Here is a 15,813-nt window from a genome sequence, read left to right on the forward strand (position 1 = left end):
ACATGGCCCTGGAAATATTCTAGGTCAGCAGCAGGATAGTGATTTAGTAGAGCCCCAGGGAGCAGGACTGGATGTGTCAGTGTGAGGAATGACCAGTAACAGTCAGAAAGCAACAAGGTATAAAACTTAACTCTAGGCTAAATCATGAATAGAAATAGTTTGGAAACTTTGGGATGAATTGGGATTATTCTGGTTACAAATTAAATTATAAATTGGAACAACTACAGGCATGCTGATGGTTAGAGGACTATAGTTCTGTTAAAGGAATGTTGTATGGGTCCTGTCTGATTAATTTAGCTCCCATCCACTCTTCTTATCTCCTATTTTCACAAATGTGCAAACTCAGTAAGAAGGAAGGGGACATGAAGAACACAAAGCCTGTGAATCAAACCCATGCAAGCATGGACAACCCAATAAGGAATTTAAGGATTACAGAAGATCAATTTCAGGACACACTGAAATGAAGCTACATCATACCAAAGCCATGGTCATACTGCAGTCTGACTTTGCAATTTAGATCCTTACCAATGACTGTTAATACCCCTGTGGATTCATGGTCTGTGAATTACCTATGGTTTGAATTAATTTGTCTGAAGCAGATCCAATCACTATTCCCCTGTAAACCTGACCAGACTTCTCAGAATTGCCCCATATAAATTAATAGATTCTTGGTAGCGCAGCTTTGTATTAAAAAATGCTCAGCCCAGAGTTTACAAACCCATTTATTTAAAGTATTTCGTTGGGATCAGTGGAACATTTCTAGTAAGATAAATTACTGCCTGTGATCAGTCCAGCTGCAATGAATCAAACAAACTGTGGTTGTAATCGCAGAATCGCAGAATAGCTGAGGTTGGAAGGGACCTCTGGAGGCCATCTGGTCCAGCCCCCCTGCTCAAGCAGAGCCACCTAGAGCAACTTGCCTGGGACCATTTCTGAGTGGCTTTTGAAGATCTCCAAGGAGGAGACTCCACAACCTCTCTGGGCAGCCTGTGCCAGTGCTCTGTCACCTGCATGGCACAAAGTGCTCCCTGATGTTCAGAGGGAACCTCCTGTTTTCCAGTTTGTGCCCACTGCCTATTCTCCTGTCCCTGGGCACCACTGGAAAGAGCCTGGCTCTGTCTTTATCGCATTCTCCCTTCAGGAGACACTGCTGAGATCTGCCCCCCAAGCCTCTTCTTCTCCAGGCTAAGAAGAAGAAGAAAGGGGAATCCAAGATGATCATGGGTATATTCAGAAGCTGCAGAACAATTAGGATCTCTGTGTCATTCTTGTATGATTTTCTGAGGATGGAATTTAGGTATATCTCGTTAGGTTGCTGTGTTGTGTATGCAAATGAACTTTCTCTTCATTCCTATCAGAGCAAAAATGCTCCATAATCAGTACAAGCCAAGGGGGAGAAAAACACATTTTTGTGCTTATGTCTTGCTAAAAATGAAAGGTCACAATTCTCAAAGGACATTTATCTTTTGGGCTAGGAACGTCAGGAGGAAGATGCAAAATCAAGAGAATGTGATTACAGAGATTTAAGACATTTAAAGAACCATAAATAATCAGACTAAGGTAGATGCCATAATTAGACTAATGTCATCTTTTACCTTTGCAGGTACTCTGAATTCCCCATATTCCTTCAGGAGTTCCTGAGTTTCCTCGGCCGATTCCCCTGTGGAGTTGTGAGTAGAGAGGTAATATTCGCCTGTTTCTTGGATCCAGTCTAAGGCCTGTGAATGTCGGAAACAACCAAAGGAAAAACAAAACAAATAGTCTTTGTATTTCAAGAACTAATCCACTAACAAAAAAATCTGCCAAATAAAGGATATCAGGGCAACTGTGACATAATACTGTGTGTATTAATACACTTTCTAGGAACACATAAAAAGAACACAATAATTAAAGCAGATGGGAAAGGATACAAAAGGTGCTGTCTGTTTCCTAGGAGAAAAAGGAGTGTAGGGAATTCAACCAACATACAGCAAAATCTGGACAGAGCGAAATCAGTTTTCTCATTCAATAAAAGCTCAATAAAACAAGTTTGCTCTTATATTTATTTTCTAACTGAAGAACAAATCCTGAAATGAATATGACCTGGCAAAAATACTGTGTTTTGTTGTTGGACTTGGGAATTATTTTAAATTGTTTTTAAAATGTATATTTGCCATGTATTCAAAAGTTACAGTTTTTAAATATAACTTAGGATTGCGATAGGAACCCCACATAGACACATGATGTGGATACAAGGGTTATTTACACACTGCCAAGACAGAAAGACAAACAGGGGTTGTTACACTACCTGCTTGGCACTACGCTCGAAGACAACATATTGTTGGCACTGGTCTAATCGTCGCTTTTTTAGGGTCCAGAAGTGAAGGACCCGGTTCTCCCTCTGCAGCAACTCGCTCAGAATGGCTGTAGGGCAAAGGAACTGCAGGATTAGTGGTTATAGGAATACATAAAGAAATAAGCCATTAAAATCTGAATTTAATCACTCTGACCGGACCCAAGGACAGCCCCTGAGCTTGTGCTTCCTAAAAAAAATACTGATTCAATGGGACTGCTTTAAATAATAACAAAAACAACAACAGTAATAAGATGCAGTTGCAGAGTTATCTGGTAAAGGAGGAGGTGCTAGAACGGAGTTGGGAATTTACCCCAGCAAATACATTGGGGTGCCTGATTTCTAGTCCTTTTGTTCTCTTCTGTTGCTTATTTTAGGGGTCTGGTGCTAGTTGACGCAGAAGAATTGCCTTTTATTGCCTTGTTCTGGCCACAGGCTACCCAGCACTTGGCACCAAAGAATGCTGTCTTGAGCAGAACTCATCATGATTAGATGTAATCAGACCTAAGCCTCCAGTCTGACATATTGGTAAGGTTTTTGTACAGCTGTGCTTCCTGGGGACCTGCAATAACTGCCAGGTTAGGACTTTGGGTTAGGGCCTGGTATTGATCCTCTAAATTCTTTTTCTGTGTGAAGGGGATGTGGCAGACACTGAGGCTCAGGAACAGACCTGAAGGAGACTGGCCTCTCTTTGGGGTCTGGCATATACATGTTCTTTGAAACCTGCGGGTGCTCAGCCAGAGTGTATCAACTTGACGAAAGGGTCTGATTTAACCGATTTAACCCCCCCTCCCAAAAAAAAAAAAAATCACACCCACAGAAATTGAAAGATATTTACACTCTATCACTGACACAGACCTCAGTTAAAGCTCTGTTTTCTAATGAAACCATGCTAAGTCTCTTGTGGCTGTCAGCCCTGCAGCTTGTGTCAGGCACTCCTGGGTATGGCACCACAGCCCCTTCCCATAGCATCAAATGTGGCATCCACTAGAGGGGGCTTAGGCACACGCAGTCTGAGCAACAGCCACACTATTTTGTATTAAAACATTAAGTCCAGTTTGTCAATCCCTTACAGTGAGTTATGATCATTTACTTCACCCAGTAAAATAATCTCTCTTACCTCAAGCCCTTTCTGAGCCTTGATTCATCCACAGATTATGTATCCACTCCACTGGCAGAAAGCAGATTTGGATACATCCCTTCGCATTTACAAGTCGGACACTTATTATGGTCAAAAAATTTGTAATTCTTAAGTTAATTGTAAAATGTAGCCCAGTCCCTGCTGGAGACAGCAGGAATTATGTCCGAATGACAAAATTAACTGGAAACTTGTCATGGGTGTTCCAGATCAGGTCTCTGAACAACTAGTTTATGCCAAATAAAACTAATTTTGTTCTATATTAACAACTTTGCTTTAGACATTTGACTTACAAAAAGACTAACATATGAGCTGATTTATAAATGTGTGAGTAATTTCAAACAAACTCAGTGAGGAAAACTCACAAGCTTATATCAGGTGCATATTTAGGGACTCACTGAATCAAGGTTTAAGCAATTTCCCCAAGATTTTCAACTGTAGGAAACAAATGTCCACAACACAAAAAATATTTGACGCGGTAGCAAGGAAAGTGGAGGACCAAAGTCAGATTAACACAGCAGAACTGGTATCAACAGAAAGGAATAAAAATAATGTTTTCAGATGCACCATTTTCACCTTCTGTATATAACCAAGGTTCTAATCCCTTTCACAGACATAACGGCTGTACTGCTATGGCTGTTTCTTTCTGCAGTTTGCAAGCCAGCCAATAATAATCAAAAATGATTTAGCTCTGTAGATTCACTTTGATTATTGTTATCAGTACCTTGCAGCATTGCTAGCCACAGGTTGACAAATGATTAATTAAGCAGAGAAGTGGAAACATTTCAAACATCTTAGATGTATCATAAGATTGCAAACTGCTCTTCTGACCAAAGGAAAACAACCGCAGGCAGATATTTTTGCTAGTGATTGCTTGATGTGGCAGGGTGATTCCAGGGACAAAAATACTGCAGATCCAACCTAGGACCAAACAAGCTTGGACTCTTTTACTTCCAGTGCTCAGAAGAAGTAGGATGCATCTAGATCTTGTGTTTGATATGTACTTACTTGTTTATTCATTTTTAGATATTAAGACAAAACAACGTATGATCATCTCAGCTGACTACCTGTGTAGTGGGCAATGGCACAGTGTCACTCCCATGGACTCCCCTGACCAGGGAAGCCGGAGAGAGCCCAAGTTTCAAAGCCCTTTCCTTTATTCCCCACTATCACTTGCAATAGCAGAGCTTTGCATAAGAGCTTAGCAGAAGAGGGATCACCTTCTGAGAGGCCTCACTACCACCGCTAGCGGTGTCAGGCATATACGTCATTTTAGTGAAAGCAGATACCAAAACTTAAGGTACCTTCTCAGCAAGCACAAACTTCAGGATGACAACAACTCAGAACTTAGCAAGGGAGGAGGAAGGATGCAAGGAAAACCCACGATGCTGTCATTGCATTGGTGCACCAACCTTTCACTTGCTGCTCAGGCCCCCCTGGTATGGCTTGCTACTCCAGGCATGCTAACATTGTTCCTGTGGATGTACTTGAGGAACACCTCGGCGTTTCTTCGTGCCAGAGTGCAGGCCTAAGAAAAACAGCCCCCGCCAAGAAGAGTTAGTAAAGATAAACAAAGAAAGCAAAAAGGACTCAAGGGAACTGTCTGCTTATTTTGCAAGAAGTTCTCTTTCATATGGAAACACAGGGGCTTCAGTTAAGAGTCAACAAACCCAGCTAATAAACTAACAGCCTCATGAATGTATTAAAATACATGAGTCATTTTGAATTCAGTGCCTGATTTTACATCTTAAGGCAAATTAATGACAATAATCAAGCAACTGGTTGCAAAGAGCTTGTACCTCACATACATTTTCAATCTAACCAATCCTAACCCTCTCTCAAGAAGAGTACTCGTTGCTTCCAAAAGCATGCAATCTACAGGCATTGGTTCTTAAGCCATGCCTCTCAGACTAGTTTCATGTTGTACACCAGTGTTAATGGAAGTGGGAGGCTGGCTGTCAGCTGACTTGTCAGCCTGTCAGCTCTGCAATTCTTAGCAAGCAACAACTGGAAGGCAGCAGGAAATCTCAGTCTCCATCCCAGTGCTGTGCTACAGAGACACAACGGCTTCAGTTGTTAGCAGTTTTTCAGGTATTGGCTTGGAGGACAGAGTCTGAAATTCTGTACAGTTTGTATAAGCCAGCACCAAAATACCATATAACACTTGTCATTTATAATGCTCCTTGTATGCAATTTTGAAAATAAATACTTTGAACCACCATAACAACTAGCATTCTCCACGTGCAATGTAAACATCACCTAATTAGTCCTGATGACATCTCCTGGAGATACACATTGATGATAATGCTTATCACTCCTATTATATCAGTGTGAAATTAGCCTAGGGCTTATACAGAGAGCCAGTATCTGAACTGGAATTACACCTCAGAGCCTTCTCTCAAACTTACCAACAGTGCCCTAAATTGACTACCTAATGGGGAGTTTTTTTTCTGATTTATTACAGAACTAAAATGAGACCTTGAGAAAAGCCTCCTTCTGCTCCAGATGTTTGCTGATCAGCGGGATGACGTGGTCTATCTCAGTTGCTGGTCCAAGTTTATCTCGACCTCCACACCAGTCTTCATCCCGTCTGTATTCTTGCTCCAGGCTCTCTAATACACTGCACACCTGAAGCATGCCCAGAGCAAAACAACTTAGTTATCCACAATCATAATGAGGAGGAACATATTCAGAAAACGTCTAAAAACCAAAACCATTTCAAACCCAAATATTTTAGACTGTAGGCCATGGCTTGGAGGATAACCAGGTATGAAACAGGCCCTGGACAGAATGATCTATTAGTTATTCTTGCCCACAGGGATCTCTACTGTTTGGGATGCAATTCATCTGGTTTAAGGGTGATAAATCCTTCTCTTCCAACGCATAGCAGGGGGGAAGCTCAAAAGGTATAACCAAGGCAGGGGTCAGTCTGGCCCCTGTGGATCATTCAGGAAACAATCCCTATTCCAGAAGGGTGCTTTAGATGTGTTTAAATCCCACTGAAGTCAAGGGAATTAGCACATACTTAAAGAAAAACACATGCTTAAATACTTTCCTGAAACAAGTTCTGAAGCTGGAACTAATTCTCTTCAGCTGCATGTTAGCTGCTCCCTACACAGCTTTTGTAAAGACTTATGGATACCAACAGACATTAAATCAGTGTTGCAACGTAGATGGATGCAGGTGTTCCACTGTACAGGGCTTACAGAAGGATCTTCTATCTTGGTTGAATGAAGGGAATAAGGCAAATAAATCAGCACAGTCTGAAAATTGTGTGTGCAGCAGCCTTGGACAAGGTTGAGTCTTTTGCATTGCAGATCCTGAGAATGACTCTCAGTGCCCTGTGCAGACACTGAAAAAACTGCCTAAATTTTCCTGACCATTGGGGGCTTTCCTCTTCTTTCCTAGAGGACTGTTCCTACACACTCCACTACTGAGATTACTGAAGATCCAGTCAGTTATTGCTGGGATTCTGACTAACCATGCTCACCCGTTTCTTGCTCACTCCTGCAATCTTTATATGAACAAAGATATAATTCAGAGGACCCCACGTGCTTAAGAGCATAGTTTAGAAGAGACTCCAGAACCACTCAATCCTCCCCCCACTATTACAGGTCATTTTCATAAAACTCCATTTCCGAACACATCAAAATCCATTTTAAGACTGGTGAACTGTTGTTAACTGGTTGACCTACCTGCTGCCAGGCATTTGACAATCTGAAATCAGTTCCTTGCTTGGAAGCAAACCAGCCCTCACCCTCAACCACTTGCTGGAGAGCAAATGTCCCACGTGTTATTTAGGCACAGAAAAGCATTTTTATTTTATTTGTTGGTTCTTGAGAACTTTGGTACTCTACTGGGGTTTGGTGACTTAAAAACAATGAAAGTAGATGGACTGCCTTGGGTCCACATCTTTGCAGAAAGACGGTTTCTGCACATTCAGGTATCACCTCTCTGTTAAGAGGATGAGAGAAATTATCAGGAAGCAGGCTGTCGATGAAGTCAGAGAGAAACTGGACAATTTGAAAGCCAGGGCTCCACCAGCTATACCACGAACATAGTGAATTGGGGAAGACAGGCGTGAAGAAGTTTGTCTGGTTGTGACAGTCTCTCTGGCCACCTTTTTAGCTGTTTTTTGTAGACACTCAGAGAACTCAGGATCCAGTAAATTACTCAATCCACTGTCATGCAGCCAGGGACCAGACTGCTAAGGGCTGTAGATCAGTCCTGCAGCCTGAGAGAATGACAGACTGCTTGCAGCAGCAAGTTCATGAGCATTAAAGACTGAGCGATGTTTGCTCCAAACATTTGCTGCAGACACCACTCATGAATGAACTGGTGGGCACTGCAGTACGCTTGTCTATCACTTGGAGAAAGGAAGAGAGACTGAATTGATAAATGACTGCCTATGCATATTTTGGCCAGCACATTTGACTGTCTAAAGCACTAATGAATCCCTTAATGGCTTCCATTTCTCACAGTCCACCAGCAGTAATTCTTTCCAATCCTGAGTGCATCAGGGACTGTAAATCTGTAAACCCTTCACAGGGAAGGACATTAATTATAAGGAATTAATTTATTTTAAACAATCTTATAAATGCATTACACAATGACAACAAAAAGTGGCCCAAGGATCATCTACAGCCTCGATGTTTAGGAAAAATTATCTTGGTCCATAATGACATATTTAGCTGTGCTAAAAAACTTTCCAAGCCTGTTCTCTAATAGAGGAACTAACTGTGTGGTGATAACAATAGAAATTTTAATGGAAATCATTGCTGCTTTTCACAAAACCACAGGTTCCTACAGCTAACACAAGCTGCCTGGCTGCAGTAAATTATATCACACGAGGCCATTCGAGTATCCATACCATGACACTAACTCTCACCACCAGCTACAGTGAAGTTGCACCTGTTTATGCAAGAGATGAATGATCCTATTGTACCTGCAGCCAACTGGATGTGGTTTACAGTTCATGGATTCCTGGAATGAGGTACAGTTGTGTCAACGTATAATGGTTACTGCCATAATTACCTGTGCTGCAGATGGATTTCAGAGAAATCGCTTTGTATCTTGGCATCTTTTTTGGCATGGTGGTGTTTTACTACTATTGAAAACACTGGCTAGTGCTGCTCACAAAATAATAAGTAATTAATGGCAAGCAGTTCTCAAAGAAATGCAGATTTATATTCCTCAAAATGAACTCCGGTATAAAGAGGACTTGAAAATAAGATCATAGGATTTCAGAATTTTTTCCCTTTGGGAAGGAGACAATTAAAAAAATATCAAAAATTATATTGTTTCCACACAGTTTCAATAAAACTTTAAGATGAAAGTTACTGCATAATTCAAACTGCCTGTTTGAAACATGGTTTTGGCCAGTTCAACCTGCTATTGCACTGGATAAATCATCCTTTTGGTTAATGTTGTTAATGCTGTACAACCCCTTGCTGGTAAAAGACCCTCTGCACTTTGGATCAGAGTAGAAAACCCACATGTACCACCACTGTCATGGGGTGGAGTGCAATCACATTGGTGTTTGTTAGCTGGGGGGGCACCTGAGAACACACATGGGTCCTATTCAGGTGACAGAAAGTTTGCACTTTGTGTGTCAATGGAGACATGCAAATGTATCAAAAGGCAAAAGGCAGCTTTTCGAGGCAAGCAGGGTTGCCCAAAGTGCCACACTTCCTATTTCTGGGACTGCTCAAGGAAAAGGGAGCAGATATTTGGAACAGTTCAACATCCTAAAGGAGTAGAGAGATTGCACCAGTGATCTTACTGAGACCGTCGCACTACACACTGGGAACTAAATGCAAGACTGTAGGCAATTGCCATGAAATGGACATGGCACTGTTCAGCTCACCTGCTCAGAGGTTTTATAGAAGGCCACCGAAGCATTGACCAGTTTGAGCCTGTCCTCCATCTTCAGCATCAGCTGTTGCCAGTGCAGGGCCACCTTTTCAGCACATTCTCTGATGGCATCGGCATCATAATGCCCAGCCTGCAGCAGCACTTCGGCTTTCTGCTGGACCTGCAGGGCACTCTGGTGTGTCTTCTGTAAGGAAGTGGCATGAAACAGGGACTGTGTATGAGGGGAGGAAAGAGAGGTTGTACAGATGCGCCAGATTTATGGTAGAAAGGTGGAGCGAGGCGTGAGCATGGAGATGTGAGAGAGTGAAACATTTTTAGAGTTATCTCCAGTTAACAGTTACTTTCCGCAGAGCATTTTAGTTTCAGTTATTCACACACATTTACAACGTTATTAAAGCTTGGGACAAGCAAGTACTGGCCACAATGGGCTAGCTCCACTGGACAGCTACTGCCCCATGGGGAACAACCTGAGGCAAGGGAGAGAGTCCTGGTGGATCCCTTGTGGCCACCCCAGTGCAGGCAGCTACCATGCCAAACTCCCACCCTGCCTGTACTCAGTGCTGACTGCATCCCACACAGTCCACAGGCACAAAAGCAAACACCAAAGAGTTGGCAAACTACAGGCCTAATCACCCCGATTTGACTCTTGCCAGAGAGTTTGCTGGCATCAGCAGCTTTCCTCACGTATGCAATTGTCCTGTCTGCAGGATACAAAGCGTCAAGCCAGGAAACATGAGGCTGCCTTAGAGGGAACACTGCTGCACCACATAAATTAAAGATATTAGGAATGGCTTTCATCAACAAATGTCGAAAATACTATTTGGACCATGAGGACAAAAAAAACCTTCCCCATTATGATGATGTTTCTTTAGCCATAATATATATTTAACAGCATGAACTATGCCACAGATATCAGTTCAAATAAGATAGGTTTCAGACAGTACACTCACATTGGACCTATATTGTGCTACCTTTAAGGGCAGAACTCGGAGGGGAGTCAAGCTATTTTCCACACGTTTCCCCAGCTGGCTCAGTTGCAGGCAGGACTGATATATCTGCCCCATTCCCCAGCCTGCATCACTGCCTCTCAGTTAACCAAACGGTGGTTACACCTTCCTTTGTAGGTTACTGAGGGGAAAATAGCCCCTGGCCCTTCCCAGCTCCCAAGTAATTGTGTTCAGGTTTAGCCCAATATTTGATTTTAATCTTCTGAACAGAAGCCCTAAAATCTCCCGAAGACTCCTCTGTTCTGCATCCCATTTGTAACTGCTGCTGACAAATTCTCATGTGATACATTTATGATCTAATCCTTGAACCTGGAAAGAAGCTTGAAATCATCTGGTAATACATTGATGAATAATGCAATGTAGAGAAAGCTATTAGCAAAAAAAAAAATAAAATAAAAAAGGATTAATACTTGGCAGAAACATTTAGGAAGATGTTCAAGAGCAACTGGTTAAATTTAATATCCAGCTGCTTTACTGATGTTAGAGTCATAATAATTGTTTTAAATAGACTTTAAAGGACTTTAACTGAAAATCAATTCCACATCTAGCGTGCCTTTAGAGGACTGTCTGCCCTGCGTGCTTTGCTGATCTCTTCCCCATATTGAGGTTTAAACACTTTAAATATTTAATCTAGTGTTTTCTCCCTTTGAAAACTTATTTTCCCCGTACTGTGGTGTAACCCTCTTCTCCCTCTGTGATTTGCATTTACCACCAAATACAAGCACTCGCTCAATGGCAGCAAGCTGTGATAACACAGCTGGTGGGTGTCTTGTCCCCCACCGCCGCCTGGTGATGGCTGCCAAGATGTGGTCAGCACGGCTCAGTACCAGCCAGCTCATACAGAATTGATAGAAAACTTCTTTCTGTTCCCTTAGGAGCTACAGCAGCTGCTCCTTCCTTACTGTGAGCGGAGCTAGATCAAAACAGGTCATTTACTAAGATTTAAACTCTATACTTACTAGCCACACTATAATGTATACTGACTGCTTTGAAGTTTACCAGAAGACATAAAGACAGTTTTTTTCCCCCTAAGCTGGGCATCTTTTAAAATCTCCATTATGGGAATATTATTCTCATAAAGTGTTTTTTTTTTCCTCTTTTTTTTCTTTTTCCCCAAACATATATAAACCACAGAAAGTGATTTGCCAACCTGTTCTTTGCTTTGTAAAAAGGTAACAATTAACACAGAAAACTGGGGAAGCATATACACCTTGATAAGCAGGAACAGGAGAAAGCAACATACCTCCTTACACATAATTGGAGCGAGCATACCCTGTGAGCGTAGGATGTGTTCATAATAGCAAGGGTACATAAAGAACTGAGCCAAACCATGAGTTCTGAAGTCCTCTACTCAGGGGAGTTTATAACTTTCCACTTCTTATCCAAAGCACAGCAGCTCAGAGGATGTGCTATTACTCCTGCCATGTCCTGACACCATGAGGGAGGCAAATGCGTTGACTCACTATTGGTTTTCAAGGGCCACGTCAAAGATGTGCTCCTCACAGGCAAGCAGGGGCACGAGCTCAGTTCAGCAGGCAATTCAGCAAACCCCTCTTGCTTAAACCAAAGGTGTTTGAGAATGTGGGTTTGAATTAATATCTCCTCTGCCACCAACAGAGCCGCTGAATCAAAGATTACAAGTGAGGGCATTATCCAGAATCAAAGATATTCATAAATGAATGCTCTGAAATGATCTGACTTCATGAACCTCTACCATTTTCAGATCACTTTGTGAATTTTAATCTTATTGTTTTTTACTAAAGAAATTATCAGGAGATGTGCGAATGTCATTTTCATGAATGGAAATGCTGATATTTGACAGCAGAAGAATTAGCTGCAGATGATAAATAATTTATCTCACTATTAACCTCCAGCTGCTTTATGAGTTTAATGGTAGATTGACTTCCTAAAATTTTTACTCCTTCCCCTCCTTCAAGCAAGCAACGACTGATGCCCAAGAGATAACCTTTGCATGCTCTTCAGCTGGGATGAAGAAACAAAGTTAATTTATTTGTATTACCTCTATGGCCAGCTGAAATTGTTCGTGCTCTCGCTGGAGCTGCTCAGCTTCAGAGAGGGAGCTTGCATTGACAAGGCTTGCATTCAGCATTGATTCACCATTCCGGATCCAGCCAAGCACCTGCAAAGAAAGTATGTGCTTAAAGGATGCTTCCATACAAAGGTTTCTGTAGTCAGCTATCAAACAATGGCTCAGCCTAACTAACAGAAAGGTACTTTGCCCAGTGTGGTCTCAGGCTGAATCAGTGAGCAGAAAGAAATCCTAGGACAAGGACTCAATGACAGAAATTGTCAGAGGGAAAGATCTTACTGCAGAAGCTACTGATTAAGGAATCAAATCCCAAAATATTTACGTGGATATTCAGATGGCAAAGAGCTTTCATTTCGAAGATCTGATCACAAAAATGAATATTCTCCTGTGCAAATACCCCAGGGCAAAACCACAAAGTATAATAAGGGATATTTGAAATTAAACATAAAGATCTCTCTCTTTTTCAAATTTCCACCTTGAATTATGGACCTTGCTGGGTCATGCTGCAGCTTCCTTCGTGCTTGTGTTTCTTTCATGCAAAAGTCAGAGCTTGGGGGTAAGGAGAAGACGCAGTTGATTTCATCTGGCACGTAGTTAAGATGCAGTTGGAGTTTCTGGGTGCATGCAGAGCTAGGAAGAAACTCCACGTCTTGCATTTTATATTTAGTCAAGAGGCTGTACTTCAGGGATGTTCAGATTATTTGTAGACATGCAACGAATGCTGTTATGACTACAGAATCAAATGCTAAATGTAGGTAATTAATCTATCAAGCTCTTATTTATTTATTTAAACAGTGACACTTTCTACTATTTTAAGACATGTTTTTTGAAAATTAACAACCCACATGCATGTGCAAGTTCTCTGCTGTGTTGGCTCAAAGCCTATCTTCTACCTGTGTGGGTGTCAAATTATTCCAATAAAGCCAGCAAGTTGCTGAATTCAATTCACAGATGCACAGGAAATCCTGACTGCCCAGGCACTGCCCTAAATTTAGCTTGTGATTTACAAAGCTCCCAAATTGACTTTGCTGCAATATTCTACACAGTAATTTCCCTTTTGTGTCATCATTTTCACCAAGTGATCCATTAAATCGTCTGAAAGAAACAGGGATTTTCTGTTGTTTTGTTTTTTATCCCTGCATCAGGTATCACCCTACTTGTAGCCATTCAGTTCCCTGTGGGGTATAAAAATGAATTTTCCCTAGGACAAAGAAAGAGGAAACATTTACACATGTATCTGACCCTAATTTGTACGAAATTACATCTGCTCAGTACAACAGTGTGGAAGATTTCATTTGTCACCTTTCTGTCTTTCATCAGCAGGTATTATTGATCCTGTGGGAAATGCAACAAAGATTTAAAGGAAAAGAAATCGGGTTATCATATGGCAATCTTTTTGGCTGGCATTTTGTATAATCCATCAGAGAAGAAAGCTACATTATTACCCACTACATGGTACCAAAAGCTGAAGTTAACCAAAAGATGGCTGAGTCTGGAAAAGGATTGAGGAGAGTGTATCATAAAGCAACGCATCACTTCACATTTGATATATTGAGATATATCCTGGCTTGGACCGTTTAGAGTGTAAAAAACACTGAGTCTGTATGCTAAAAATGCAACAACTGAATTGTTTTTTTTTTTTTCCCCCCAAGCAATACAATCAGGGCATGACAGGGTCCTCTGGGCAACAGCTTTCATTTGATCTGAAATTTTCAAAACTTGTCATAGAGATTTTGGTACAGATTTTATATAAACATCTAAGTTTCCAAAAAGTCAAAAAACAAAACAAAACAAACACAAACCCCACACTGGAAGCCTCAGTCTTAAAAAAGGAACTAAACTAGCAAAAAGCTAATAGACAACAAGTTTGAGTAAGGAGGAAGAGGGACTATGCAACTGAAAGCAGCAAGGTTTCCTCCAGTGTTAATGGATGTGCAGATTCCTCTTTACAACTGTCTCGTTAACCCAGTAATTTGCAGAATGAAGTACTCTGGGTCAGGCTCTTTGGTTCTCCATCCTGACAGTCTCTCAGAGCTCTTCTTGACCAAGGCTGCTGCCACCCCCTGTTGTGTCCCCCACTTCCTTCCCCCAGAAAGTGGGTTCAGACACTCACTGGGGGACCACGCGCTCCCTCTTCCAGGCCCAGTGAGCACCCAAACCCCAGGAGATTTTGCTAGAAAGAACTTAAATGACCCCGTTCTACCTCCAAAAGTCCAACACTTAAATGTCAGGACCTCGTCTGGGATTGTATCAGCTGTTTCCAAAACAATGTTTTTCTGTTATTTGTTTCCTCTTTTTGTGTGCGTGTGGTTCACATAGAAAGAAAACATTTTGTGGCATATCTAAAGCTTCCTTAAGTCTAAGTGCAAAATCTGATCACCTGCAGAGCTTTTCATTGTGCCTCTGGTTTGGAAGTAGACTGTGAAATGACTGAGAGAGAGCATTTACACATTTGTATCTGGTTAACAAGAACTTATATGGTGCTTCATACCTTTTCATTAAAATACATATAGAAGCTGCTAATACAGCACCAAGACACTTCTCTGGTCGTTGCATGTATTAATAGATTCACTACTATCTGGGAACACACAGACAATACAATTATTTAAGGATGGTTTTAAACAGACACATCCTACAAATCACAGATTTTACCAACTTTGTAGAAGCAGTGATTAAATAATCCTGGAGTTAAATAAATCTCCAAAGACTCTTAAAAAAAGCCTAACCATTTTCTTTACAATGGAGAAGCAGAAATGCATTAACAGTGACTTACATAAAAGCCACGTCTTCCTGGAGGACAACTTCAAGGCATGGGTTCTCTAACACGGCAACCACCACAGTTCTGAAACAATTCCCACTTGCGTCTCTAATTTGCTTAAAACAGACTGCTTCTGGATAAGGCTCCTCCTTAATTAAATAATAGTTCCAAATTCTTATAAGATTCATACCCTGAAACTCTGACATCTTCACTGAGCACAGCATCAGAACTTACAGGAAAAAAAAAAAAAATGTGAGGCACCTCATGTGCAACCTTCCTTAAGAAACAAGAGCTCTGCGTCCTGTAGTGAGTCTGTCTGCTGGTTTACTTTAGTCAGAACTCTTCTCTTGATGTTCCTAAAAAAGACTTTAAGGCCTTGATAATGATACAAGTCAAATTAGGTTGGAACAGACTTTTAAGTTTAAAAGGCAAAATAATGTAAGAGAACCTTTTACATCTCTGGTCCCTCTGAAGATTCGTTGAGAGGCTTTTACCACGAAATACACCACCACCAGCAGGGACACCTTCTGGTAAATTTCAGCCATGTTCAAAACTGTACTCCAGTTTCCAGGAACTTTGTGACATATTTGCATGGGGAAAAAAACAACAACAACAAGAAACCCAACCCCACAACAAAAAAAGAAGTGCATTCAA

At 41.3% G+C, this 15,813-nt stretch overlaps 1 protein-coding gene across 1 annotated transcript in view; it reads right to left on the reverse strand.

Moving 5' to 3' along the window:
* The window catches only part of KALRN (kalirin RhoGEF kinase), a 500,534-nt gene that overhangs the window by 152,641 nt on the left and 332,080 nt on the right, over window positions 1–15,813 (reverse strand). Inside the window, 7 exon segments of the mRNA XM_040562309.1 lie at window positions 1,596–1,718; window positions 2,288–2,403; window positions 4,883–4,904; window positions 4,906–4,998; window positions 5,949–6,098; window positions 9,337–9,528; window positions 12,372–12,491. Of these exon segments, the coding sequence (XP_040418243.1) occupies window positions 1,596–1,718; window positions 2,288–2,403; window positions 4,883–4,904; window positions 4,906–4,998; window positions 5,949–6,098; window positions 9,337–9,528; window positions 12,372–12,491 (816 nt within the window).

The sequence above is a fragment of the Cygnus olor genome, chromosome 6, assembly GCF_009769625.2.
Source record: "Cygnus olor isolate bCygOlo1 chromosome 6, bCygOlo1.pri.v2, whole genome shotgun sequence".
Taxonomy (NCBI): domain Eukaryota; kingdom Metazoa; phylum Chordata; class Aves; order Anseriformes; family Anatidae; genus Cygnus; species Cygnus olor.